Source organism: Neovison vison, chromosome 5 (genome assembly GCF_020171115.1).
Source record: "Neovison vison isolate M4711 chromosome 5, ASM_NN_V1, whole genome shotgun sequence".
Classification (NCBI taxonomy): domain Eukaryota; kingdom Metazoa; phylum Chordata; class Mammalia; order Carnivora; family Mustelidae; genus Neogale; species Neogale vison.
In genome coordinates this window covers 83,222,566-83,236,177 of record NC_058095.1, presented here as the reverse complement: position 1 = coordinate 83,236,177, position 13,612 = coordinate 83,222,566, and the positions used below count along the sequence as shown (strand labels likewise).

General features: G+C 44.2%; 1 protein-coding gene across 2 annotated transcripts in view; it reads left to right on the top strand.

Annotated features, from left to right (window-relative positions):
• The window catches only part of CRYL1 (crystallin lambda 1), a 156,468-nt gene that overhangs the window by 122,275 nt on the left and 20,581 nt on the right, over positions 1–13,612 (top strand). For both annotated transcript variants that reach the window (XM_044249388.1, XM_044249389.1), the window contains one exon: positions 3,431–3,625. In XM_044249388.1, the coding sequence (XP_044105323.1) occupies positions 3,431–3,625 (195 nt within the window). The remainder of the gene's footprint in view (positions 1–3,430; positions 3,626–13,612) is intronic.

The window sequence follows — 13,612 nt, the reverse complement described above, 5'->3', positions numbered from 1 at the left end:
AATGAATTGCAAATTGCTGCACCTGTCTTCTGGGAAAAGGGACAGTCTGCTTTTCCTCTGTGAGTTTAACTCTGTTTAATCTACTGCAGAGAAAATAAACGAAGCCTCTGTGTTGGGCGTGCTGTGCTATCGCTGTGATCACATGCCTTCCAGGCTCTGGTCCAGATTCTGGGCAGGCTTTTCATGAGGTGAATGGAGAATGCCCCCCCTTGAACCTCCCTGCTCAACCTGAGCTCTCAAAGAGCCTCATGGCCGGCTGAGCCCAGGACCATCTCCTCTAACCTTTAAAAAGTTGCTTGCTTTCCACCTTTGTTTGTTCTTCCCGTTTCTTGAGGGCATGTTTCTGAGTTTAACTCCCAGACTCCAGCAGCCAAAGGCCCAGGTCCTACCTTCCGTGTCAGAAACAGAATAGCAGTTGGGAAATAGCCATTCCTTTTCTGTTTAAGAGAGTTGCTTGGTGGGGCACCTGTGGCCTCAGTCTGTTGAGTGTCTGTCTTTGGCTCAGGTCGTGATCCCAGGGTCCTGGGATTGAGCCCCACACTGGGCTTCCTGCTCAGTTGGGAGGCTGCTTCTCCCTTTCCTTCTGCCCCTCTCCCTGCTTATGCACTGTCTCTCTCTGTGTCAAATAAATAAAATCTTTTTTTTCTTTTAAGTCGCCTGCTTTGCTTACCTCCTGTCCTCTCCACCTCTCCTCTACTACCATATTAAATTTAAAGTACCAGTCATTGCCACTGTTCATCTCTGAGCCTGTAGTAGGGATCAGGGTCCTTGTTCCAGAACTGAGGTGCCACAGCAAGAATGACCCCATCCAGGCCCTCACACTCTGGGAGTTCCTTTCTCAGAAGCTCATCGACTTGAGAGCATGGACACAGAAGTGTGCCAACTCCACCCATTCAAGGAAGCTCAAAGGGCCAGATTGTACAGTGGTATTTTAGTGGGTGGTAGGGAATCAGGATCCTGCAGGGTTTTGAGCTGCAGGTGGTATGATCAGCTTTTTCCTTAATTTTAATTGTGATAAAATACACACAAGGTTTGCCATCTTAACCATGTTTAAGTATACGTTCAGTGGCAGTGAGCACATTCATGCTGCTGTGTAGGCCCCCCACCATCTGTTCAGAAGTTCTGTCTTCTGAAACTGAAACTCTGTCCCCATTAAATAGCAGCTCTCCATTCTGCTGCCACCAGTCCTGGCAGCCTTGGGTTCTCCTGTCTCTCTGGGTTTGACAGGCCCCTGCCAGACAGAGGATCCCCTTGGCAGTGACAGAGAGAATGAGCCTGGAGGGGGAGGCCAGTGAGGAGAGCGCCAAAATCTCAGTTGGAGGTGATGGCCTGAGCTAAGCGTGTGGTAGCAGAAATGGGTTTTTTGAGAGAGGTGACCAGAATTGACAGAATCACTGATGGGGAGTAGGGGAGGCGAGGGAGAGGTAGGTGCCAAGGATACTTCTTATGGTACTAACTTGGGTGTTGGTGCTGTGTCGGCGTTCCCATCAAGATGGAGCTAGGCAGAGGACTGGGCTTTAGGGTGGAGAGATTGGGGTTTAATTTGTGACAGGTTGAGTGTATGCTTGTTGTCTATCCTAAGGGTGTGTCCAGTGCACAATTACAAATGTGGGCCTGAAGTGGGAGGTGAGCTGTGTGTGAAATCTCAGCATTTTGGGGTGGGGAGGATGCCCTGGGAGCTGCTGAGCTCTGCCCAGAGCCAGAGAGTGGGCACAGAGGGCCAGTGGTGGCAGCCTGGGAGCATCGCCATTTAAGGAGACTGTGGGAAGAAGGAAAGCCTGTGAGGAAGACTTGTCTGATGAAACTAGCAAGTCACCTATACCAATGCTTTTTTTTTTTTTTTTTTTTTTTTTTTTTTTAAGAATATACCGATGCTTTTTAACTGTTGTCTCAGTCTGTGTTTTTGCTACCCATGAGGCTTGCAACATTGGAAGACCTTAAGCCCAACACCTTAAGCCCAACATTGGAAGACCTTAAGCCCAAGTCTGACAGTAAAATAAAATTCATTGAAAATACACCTACTTTCAGTTCTTATAGTTCTGATATTTAAAAAGGCCAGAGGTAGACATTTTTATGAGTTCAGTATAGACAGGAGAGAAGTGATTCAGTTAAGACACTGATTTATAACTTACTTACATGAAAACAGGTACTATCCTCTCTTGCTTTCTAAGAGGACTGAGTGAGTGACCAAGGCAGGCTGAGAGCAGAAGGAATCTCTGAAGTAAGCTGTGTGTGGACCAGAGTCCTCTCCTAAGCAATGTCCTAGGAGAAAGAAAATTTGTCTTTTCTTTTTCTGTAGAAGTCATTTAAGATAGATGCTTCCTTTTTTTTTTTTTTTTAAAGATTTAATTTATTTATTTGACAGAGGGGTAGAGAGCACAAGTAGGCAGAGCAGCAGGCAGAGGGAGAAGGAGAAGCAGCTTGTCTGCTCATCAGGGAGCCCAGTGGGGGGGCTTGATCCCAGGACCCTGACCTGAGCCGAACAAAGGCAGATGCTTAACCGACTGAGCCACCCAGGGACCAATAAAATGGATGCTTCTTGAAGTGACTATAAGATTCTATCAATTTTTGTCCATGTATCAAGGAAAAATTATTTAAAAGGATCATTTGGGGAACAATTTATTGTAGTGCATTTGGCTTTTAATGGCAAGGCTAATCAGGTACCACTAAGCAGCATTTTCTTTGCACCAGGGATAATTCTCTTTGGGAATATTCAAGAACAGTTTCTCAAAACACTCCAAAAAAACAAAAAAACAAAAAAAACAAAAAAACCCAGAACCCAAACTGTAAGTGCTGGGCTAGGAAAGCATTTCCATTAGGACCTACTCACTGTGGACCAACCCTTCCCATCTCAGGATGTCGGGGCTGCGGTAGAGTTCTGGTGCTGTGTGATTTCTAGGTGAGATTTGATTTGGGCGGGGGGCAGACGTTTGAAACTTAACATGGAGGAATTAAGGAAATAGTTTGAGAAGATGCTGTTAATGATTTTTAATACTGACAGAGTAGAATAGTAAGAACCTGTGGCAATTTTTGTGGAGAGAGTGGCCCTGGAGGCTGGCTGGGGATAGGTAGAAGTCAATAGGTCTAAACAGCAGGTCGCTGAGAAGTCCCATGGGGAGTTCAGGGGTTAGGGGATTAGCCCGGAATGTGTAGGATGGTCATCAGCACCTCCAAATTTCAACCCCGTATGGTGGTATTGACTTTTCTATAAATAAAACCACAGAATTCTGTGCTCAGGTTTTTTCTTTCCCTCCTTTGTGGATTACTTTATATTTCAAGTTTCTTGTCGTTGGATGCTAAATCTAAAAAGGCCTTTTTAAAGACAATCTGCCCCATCTGACCATTCAAGCTAGGCAAACAGAGTCTGCCAGAACAGCACCCCAGCTCCAGGGCTGTCTTTTGACTCTCTCCCCTTCTGTCTCTCTGTAAGGTAAATCCACCATATTATGTGCCATTGGTCGAGCTGGTCCCACACCCGAAGACGGCCCCCGCGACAGTGGACAGAACCTACGCCCTGATGCAGAAGATTGGACAGTCCCCAGTCAGAGTCATGAAGGAGATTGATGGCTTTGCCCTGAATCGCCTCCAGTATGCTGTCATCAGTGAGGCCTGGCGGCTTGTGGAGGTGTGTGGGCAGCTTCCAGCCTCTGGCAGCTGGAGGGAAAGGTGGCAGCAGTGTCCTGGGGCCTCATGGGGGGTGGGTAGTGGGTGGGAAAGTCAGAAGCTCTTGGTCCTGCTTGCTCTGTTCTGGGGACTGAGGGCAAACTCTTCTCTCAAACTCAGTCAACAGGCAAGGAAAATAAAAGGTAAGATAGCAATTCATTGTATGTTTCCGAAATTCCTCTGTTACAGTAAGTCATTGATATTCACACCTGATGACAGACTTCTCTGTTTCCTGCCCTCTCATATCATTACCGCATAATTATCTCTGTGTGACACATGGCGTTTTCTCAGTCTCCGGTTTCCCCCCCAGTTTTATAATTTTTCAAGAGGAGGAAAAAATATATTTTGAATAAACTAGTATCCTCTAAAGAAACCCAGTTTACTGGGCTTGAGGAAGAAACAATGCATAAGCCTTAAACTTGTTAGCAATATGCTCATCTTATATATAAACAGGATATTACACACACACACACACACACACTTAACCTGTCCTTTCCTGAAAAGATTTTATACGTGACTTTAAAGATCACCTTACTGCATACATTTATATGAAGGACCTGGTGCTGGTCAGGATAGACAATGCGAGCAGCCACCAGATTTCAGTGAAGAGGCCAGGGGTCTCAGGCTCAGACCATCTGGTTTCTGTCCACTCTCTTGCTTCCCCAAGCGATGCTTCCCCAGCTTCTGCATGGGTAAGCAACACTGTCTGCCCACTCTCCTGTTGCAGAAACATGGTAGCATGAGTGAGTGTCTGTCCGGGTACATAAGGCAGAGGGGACTGGAGCTCAGGCTGAATTGTCTGCTCCTGGAATAGGCCCACACCTTGGTTTACCTCCTGTAGGAGCCTGCGAATCCCAGCCTGAGACAGGAACGAGGAGGCTGGCCTGCGGCCATTGTGTTTCAGCTACATCACATGATGTATGTGTTGTTCCTGCATCCTGTTTCTGGTGTTCTGTCCTGTCATTGTAAGACGCATCATCTGCTCTGACTGCTGTGTGCGTTTGCCACATAAAGCTACAATTCTGTGTCCTCACTGTTTAAATCCACTTAGGGCTCCTGTGTCATCAAGGCAGAGTCCTGGGATTTTCATTAAGTTTGTAGTATTAATTTTCTCAAATTGTGGAATGTTTTTGAGTGTCAGTCAATAGTAGAATATTTTAAAGACACAGTGAGCTGAAAGCACCCCGTGGAACTGTATTTAAATTATTTCCACTTGTCTAGAATAGGGGAACACTTTAACAGACCACAAGAAAAGCTCAATATGACAGTTAAACACTGTGAGAGCTTTTAAAGCAGTTTTTACTTTTGTTGGTAAGGTAGCTTGTGCCCTAAGGAGATAAGAGCCCTGAGGTAAATCTTGCTTTCTCCAATCAGAATGATATGAGCCAACTCAACGGAAAAACTCAGAGGCTCTGGTATAATGGAGTTAGGTGGGAGTCCTACATAAGAATTCTCTCTGTGTTGACCACAAAGTGAAACTCGCTGTGGTTTGGGAGCTCTGGGTTTGGAAGAGCAGTGGAGGGAGAGCTAGAAGAGTTGTTGAATTTGGCTGCTCTGGCTGTTCTCGTTGCCTCATTTTGCCCGCCCTCCTTTTGACTGTCCTCTCTCCAGGGGCTGATAGTGGACTGAGTATATTCATGTTCCTGGCTGCAGGAATGTTCTCAGGGATGACATATCTGAGAATCCTGCTTGTGTCTCTATGTTTGCTGCTGTGGGACTCGTGTGCCTGGAGTCCCTGTAAGGCACCGAGCACTAAAATCCAGCAGGACACGGTTTCTGACAAACCAAGATGAGGCTATGGAAATGAGAAGATAAAAAGTGTGAATAGAATCTCAAGAATTTTTTTTGGCAAATGTCTAGAAGACAACTCGCTTTTAAAAAAATAAAGATGATCTACAGACAATTCAGGCAGATGTAGAACCTGCAGGCCCCTCTCTCCAGGGTGGTGTGAGGCAGGAATGGAACGGCAGACATCCCTGAGCTCTGCTGAGACTAAGTGACAGGTGGAGTGTTTCAGCTGTGGGGCAGGGGCTCAGAGGGGGAACAGGTGGAGGGGATAGGGTCGCCCGTATTGTGCTTCAGGTGCTTCTACCATCGATGCTCAGAGACACCTGTTCTGTTGGCCAATCAGACGTGGAAAGGCCACTAGCACACTGGCTGTGCACCTGCTCCCAAAGTAGTTGCTTCTGAGGGCAGAGATTCTGCAGGTGTGGGCTCTGAACATCCATACAGCGGGCCCTACTTTCCTTAGATCCTGGGGCTAGCAGAGCCCCAGAGAAATCTTCCCCCGCTCACCTAAGTGGCCATAGGCTCCTCCCTCTGAGTTCTCAACACTGCAGCCCAGCAGACACAAAAGACACGTTTTTCTTACCTCCCACCACTCTCCCTTTGGGACTGGTGGATCAATATTTCCACCTATTAGATGGGTTGGTTTAAGAAGTCTTGACTTTATCACTTGAATTTCTTGAAGGAAAACCTGTGCCGCCTGGTGTTGGTTTCCACTTAAGACATGGAAAGTTAGGCAAGGTGAGAAAACCTCTCACAAGCCCCACCTTGCTCCGTGCAAATCTGCATGCACGTGCTGAGTCCCAGTGAGCACTGGGGCTGAATGACACCCTTTTGACTCACAATTTCAGAGCCAGTTGAACTTGAATTTAGATTTTAGGGTGTTCCAAGTTTACCTCAAAACATCTAGGAGCAGCTTTAGTATAAAAAGGAGCTGAATTGGGGATGTTTTACAGTAAAAATTGAAGATTTTTATACTTCTTAATTTCAAAAGATCCAAAGATATTACTACGGAATTTATCTTTCTTAGACCGTCTCCTTCTGGGGTGGGTCTTGTGTGTGGGCCAACACGCTAAGGCTCAGCCTTGACGTAGAGAACAATGTGAGCTGAGATGAGCAGGGTTGCTCTCCTCAAGGACTCACTATGGGCACTTCAGTCTCACTCCTTTCTTGAGCCACAGAGCACGTTGAAATTTGGCAGAACCTTTTCTCTTTGACCCAAACTAGGGTTGGTGCGTTTCCAGGTATGGGAGCTACAAGGTTACTTGGCTGCAGAGCAGTGGGAGGCCTTGGGCAGAACATGGGGCTGCATGCTGCTGTCCGGGCTTCTTGGGTGCGTGTCAGGGGGTGGATTGAGGAATCCTGTCCCACAAATCAGCTCCAAGTGTGAATTTCTAGGGGGTCCTACCCATGGGTTAGGGTAATGAATAGAGTGGGACAGGTAGGGGGCCTGGCAGAGCGATGGTTTGCGTTTCCGCTCAGCCATGGTGGTGTCTTATGCAGTTGGCAGAGGAGAAGAAGGGCGCTGTTTTGCCGCTTGCTAATTTTATTGATCTGGTAGGTTACATCAATTGATTTTCCCATGTTGATGCAGCCTTGCATCAACCTGGAATAAATACCACCAGGTGTGTAGTTCTTTCTAGACCTTGCTGGAGTCAGTTTGCTTATGTTTTGTTGAGAAGTTTTTTCTAAGTTCAGAAGAAATATTGGTTTTGTAGTTTTGTGGGTTTTTTTTAAACTGTCTTTATTTGATTTTGATATGAAAATAATACTGCATTAGCCAACAAAGTAATAATGCATAGTATGAATTGGGAAGTTTTGCCTCTTTATTTTCTGGAAGAGATTATAAAATTTTTGTTAATACTTCTTTAAGTGGTAGAATTCTCCAGTGAGACCACATGGGCCTGGGAGGGCTCTTCCAAGAGATTTTTAATTACAGGTTCAGCTTCTTTAATGGTTAAAAGAACCAACCATTTCATCTTGGTTGGGTTTGGGGACCTGTGGTTTTTAAGAAATTGTTCCATTTCTTCTGAGTTATTGAATTCAAGAGCTTAAAGTAGTTGGCTTTATAACTTTTTATAAAGTTGGCTATATAACTTTTTAACTCACATCCTCTTAGTGTCTACAGGGTCTGTAGTGATATCCCTGGTTTCATTCCTGATGTGGGGGATTTGTGTCTGCTCTCTTTATTCCTGTCAGTCTTGGCTAGAGCTTATCAATTTTATTGATTGTTTTGAAGAAGCAGCTTTTTGTTTCATTGATTTTCTTTATGGTGTTTCTGTTTTGAGTTTCATTCACCAGCTCTGGAAGTCATATTTTAATACTTGCAGCCGAGCATGGGTGAGAAATTCTAAGAAGGGTGGATCAGGGAAAGGTAAGGGAGGTTCCTGTGAAGACCTGCCCATTCCAGAAGAGGAAGGTGAGCTGCAGGCATCATTTCCTGGTCAGAAAGAGAAAGTGCTGGGAATAAGACACACCTTGTCTTAGTGGCAGTCTAGACCATGACACACTGTCTTGCCTCTTGCCATCGACTGTTGATTTTGTATGGCCACACACAGCCATGTAAGCTCGGCAAAGACAAGGGCTGTCTGGGAGCAAGATGGGCAGCCAGGTATCTGATGGAACAGGGTTTCTGGGTTCTGTTGTATTGTCTCAGTGATGCTCACCGCATGTTTACCTTCCAGTTTGGCTTCAGAATTGGGTTGGAGCAGCCTTTGTAGGCTTGGAAATGCCAGATGGACAAGTCTGGCTACAATCTAGTAGCTCAAGATTAGGTCACTAGGGGACAAGATCCTCTTGGCCAGAAATGTGATTTTAAATCAATATTCTTTTTTTTTAATTTTTAAAAATTAACATATAATGTATTATTAGCCCCGAGGGTACAGGTTTGTGAATCGCCAGGTTTACACTTCACAGCACTCACCATAGCACATAACTTCCCCAATGTCCATAACCCAACCACCCTCTCCCTACCCTCCTACCCCCAGCAACACTCAGTTTCCTGAGGTTAAGAGTCTCTTATGGTTTTTCTCCCTCCCGATCCCATCTTTTTCATTTATTCCTTTCCTACCCCCCAAACCCCCCACATTGCCTCTCAACTTCCTCGTATCAGGGAGATCATATAATTGCCTTCCTCTGTAAATCAATATTCTTAAGCTAATGATCACAGTACAGGAAGTTGTGCTGTGACAATAAACCCTCGCCCAGACAACAGCTGAGCTTGTACTGCCCATAAATTCTTGCCCCATCCAGGGAGGGTAGGTGGAGGTGAGCTGGAGTCAATCAGGAAGCCATCAGCAGATTCTCAGCCTGTTGGAATGTGTTGGTAATGAGCTTTGGTAATTGCTTATCTCAGGTTTTAGTCATCCTTCTGAGCAATATAATTGTGAGGCTAGATTTCTTTTCTTCCTGCCCTGAGCTTCAGAAATTCAGTTCTCGGTTTCTTGTCAGGCAGATGTAGTTTATGGGATCTGGATCTAATTCCTTTTATGAAGAATTGTTTCAGTTAATAGAGTGTGTCTCAGAGAGCATGTAGTAAAATTAACCGAGGAAACGTTCTATGATAAACTCGTTCAGGGGTTTCTGTTGAATATAATTATGAGACTACCACAGAGAACCCCTGAGGATCGTCTCCTCATCAGTTTGTGTAGTATTTAAAAGTTTACAAAGCTCTTTCATTTATAGTTTTCATGATTTACAGATATTTGTAGATCATCCCATCTTAAAACCATGAGAGGGACGTTGTTATTACAGATGAAGACACTGGCTCAAGAGAGTGAATGGTTTTGTCCACATGCTTTAATCTGGTAGGGATCCACACCTGTGCCACTTCTGGCCCAAGTGTCTGCACTTGTGATCGGCTGCACCAGTGGGTCTGTTTCTCCTTGGAAGGTGAAGAGGATTGGACAGTATCATGTATGGAAAAGGGCATAGGACATGCCTGGCATAAAGTGGTTTTGTAAGTGTTATGGACTGTGGTCCTGGTAACGATGCCCGTGCTTTGAGTCCCCAAATCCCGTGTAATTTTTTGTATGCAACAGCTGCCACCAGTGTGTTAGCCCTGAGCTGAAATGTTCCCATCCTGGCTACAAGCATGAGGCCAAACATGAGGCTTCTGGAAGGCAGCGGGGGCCTCACTGGTAGCTTGTTTGACATGCAGCCCCTGAGGACCCACCCCCAGACCTGCAGAACCAGACTCTGCATTTTAATAAGCTCTGCAGGACATTCCTAGGCTCTGTGAAGCTGGAGGAGCCTGGTTCTCTCCCCCATGAGACCCTGATCTCAAAGATTTGATGTGTTGCGTTTCATCTGTTTTAAGGTAAACTTCTTTTTTTTTTCTTAAACATTTTAACTTCTTAGTTTTAAAGGCAGTATTTTTTTTTTGCCTTAATAGAACATTAAATACTAATTTAACTTTCAATTGATCCAGGTTTAATTTCAGTGTGATAGAGTATATTTTACTGTCCTTTTTGTCTTTTCTCCTTCCATGTTCTTCTGTCCCTGTCTGTCCCTTGTTTCTGACCCTCCCTGTCTGACTCAGGCTTATGACAGATAAACATGCAACTCTAACCAGCTTCTGCTTAGTGGAGAGACTGTTACCTAATCACTTTATAAGCTATGATTTCCGGTTCCAGTTTTGTGACATTGAATACCTTGGGTTATCCCAAAAGTTATGTGAAAATCAACTTTAAAAAAGGATTTACTTCACTTCAGTTAAAACACAAATACATTAGAATACTAGAAGAATACTAGGTTGTAACTGCCGGGGAGATGTCAGTTATTATTCCAAATCAAAGCCGGCCTTTCCTGGGACCTGTGGAACTGGTGGGGATGGGTGCCCAGATGGCGTCTTCCTTGTCATACCGGCCACGCACTTTGCATCAGCCACCCTTATCTAGCCTTTTGATTTCTGGAGTCGGGATGCAAATCATGGCCGGGTTTTCCTCTTATTAGTCATGGGCCTGTGTGAACACCAGTGGGTCCCTCCAGGGTAACAGCCGGGAATAAGCAGGCTTCTCATACTTGCAAATCTTGTGTACCTGTGCAGCGTGCACTTGGGCTTGTGTTGGCCAGATGAATGAACAGCCTGCTTCCTCAGGAACTGCTACACTTAAATTAGAATGTACATGTGATACAACACATCAATAAAAGAAAGAATAAGAACGATATGATACTCACAATAGATGCTGAAAAAGCATTTGACAAAGTACAGCATCCCTTCCTGATCAAAACTCTTCAAAGTGTAGGGATAGAGGGCACATACCTCAATATCATCAAAGCCATCTATGAAAAACCCACCGCAAATATCATTCTCAATGGAGAAAAACTGAAAGCTTTTCCGCTAAGGTCAGGAACACGACAAGGATGTCCATTATCACCACTGCTATTCAACATAGTACTAGAAGTCCTAGCCTCAGCAATCAGACAACAAAAGGAAATTAAAGGCATCCAAATCGGCAAAGAAGAAGTCAAATTATCACTCTTTGCAGATGATATGATACTCTATGTGGAAAACCCAAAAGACTCCACTCCAAAACTGCTAGAACTTGTACAGGAATTCAGTAAAGTGTCAGGATATAAGATCAATGCACAGAAATCAGTTGCATTTCTCTACACCAACAACAAGACAGAAGAAAGAGAAATTAAGGAGTCAATCCCATTTACAATTGCACCCCAAACCATAAGATACCTAGGAATAAACCTAACCAAAGAGGCTAAGAATCTATACTCAGAAAATTATAAAGTACTCATGAAAGAAATTGAGGAAGACACAAAGAAATGGAAAAATGTTCCATGCTCCTGGATTGGAAGAATAAATATTGTGAAAATGTCTATGCTACCTAAAGCAATCTACACATTTAATGCAATTCCTATCAAAGTGCCATCCATCTTTTTCAAAGAAATGGAACAAATAATTTTAAAATTTATATGGAACCAGAAAAGACCTCGAATAGCCAAAGGGATATTGAAAAAGAAAGCCAAAGTTGGTGGCATCACAATTCCGGACTTTAAGCTCTATTACAAAGCTGTCATCATCAAGACAGCATGGTATTGGCACAAAAACAGACACATAGATCAATGGAATAGAATAGAGAGCCCCGAAATAGACCCTCAACTCTATGGTCAACTAATCTTCGACAAAGCAGGAAAGGATGTCCAGTGGAAAAAAGACAGCCTCTTCAATAAATGGTGTTGGGAATATTGGACAGCCACATGCAGAATAATGAAATTGGACCATTTCCTTACACCACACACAAAAATAGACTCAAAATGGATGAAGGACCTCAATGTGAGAAAGGAATCCATCAAAATCCTTGAGGAGAGCACAGGTAGCAACCTCTTCGACCTCAGCCGCAGCAACATCTTCCTAGGAACATCGCCAAAGGCAAGGGAAGCAAGGGCAAAAATAAACTATTGGGATTTCATCAAGATCAAAAGCTTTTGCACAGCAAAGGAAACAGTTAACAAAATCAAAAGACAACTGACAGAATGGGAGAAGATATTTGCAAACGACATATCAGATAAAGGCCTAGTGTCCAAAATCTATAAAGAACTTAGCAAACTCAACACCCAAAGAACAAATAATCCAATCAAGAAATGGGCAGAGGACATGAACAGACATTTCTGCAAAGAAGACATCCAGGTGGCTAACAGACACATGAAAAAGTGCTCCATATCACTCGGCATCAGGGAAATACAAATCAAAACCACAATGAGATATCACCTCACACCAGTCAGAATGGCTAAAATCAACAAGTCAGGAAATGACAGATGCTGGCGAGGATGCGGAGAAAGGGGAACCCTCCTACACTGTTGGTGGGAATGCAAGCTGGTGCAACCACTCTGGAAAACAGCATGGAGGTTCCTCAAAATGTTGAAAATAAAACTGCCCTATGACCCAGCAATTGCACTACTGGGTATTTACCCTAAAGATACAAACATAGTGATCGAAGGGGCACGTGCACCCAATGTTTATAGCAGCAATGTCCACAATAGCCCAACTATGGAAAGAACCTAGATGTCCATCAACAGATGAATGGATAAAGAAGAGGTGGTATATATACACAATGGAATACTATGCAGCCATCAAATTCTTTTTTTTTCCAATTTATTTATTTTCAGAAAAACAGTATTCATTATTTTTTCACCACACCCAGTGCTCCATGCAAGCTGTGCCCTCTATAATACCCACCACCTGGTACCCCAACCTCCCACCCCCCTGCCACTTCAAACCCCTCAGATTGTTTTTCAGAGTCCATAGTCTCTCATGGTTCATCTCCCCTTCCAATTTACCCAAAAGCACATACCCTCCCCAATGTCCATAACCCTACCCCCCTTCTCCCAACCCCCCTCCCCCCAGCAACCCACAGTTTGTTTCGTGAGATTAAGAGTCACTTATGGCTTGTCTCCCTCCCTATCCCATCTTGTTTCATGGATTCTTCTCCTACCCACTTAAGCCCCCATGTTGCATCACTACTCCCTCATATCAGGGAGATCATATGATAGTTGTCTTTCTCCGCTTGACTTATTTCGCTAAGCATGATACGCTCTAGTTCCATCCATGTTGTCGCAAATGGCAAGATTTCGTTTCTTTTGATGCAGCCATCAAATTCTTTTGAAATCTTGCCATTTGCAACAACATGGATGGAACTAGAGCGTATCATGCTTAGTGAAATAAGTCAGTTGGAGAAAGACAACTATCATATGATCTCCCTGATATGAGGAAGTGGTGATGTAACATGGGGGCTTAAGTGGGTAGGAGAAGAATAAATGAAACAAGATGGGATTGGGAGGGAGACAAACCATAAGTGACTCTTATCTCACGAAACAAACTGAGGGTTGCTGGGGGGAGGGGGGTTGGGAGAAGGGGGGTGGGGTTATGGACATTGGGGAGGGTATGTGCTTTGGTGAGTGCTGTGAAGTGTGTAAACCTGGCGATTCACAGACCTATACCCCTGGGGATAAAAATATATGTTTATAAAAAATTAAAAAAAATTAGAATGTACAGCAAGCTCTCCTATGTAATGGGAGGTGACACAAGGAACAGAAAGGGGCGAACACATATTTTAGGGGCAAAGATGACCTGAAATCATAATTTTACTACTATAACCATCTCTTATATTTCTCTCACATGTGTTGCAACCATATGGAGGTGATTTCTTCT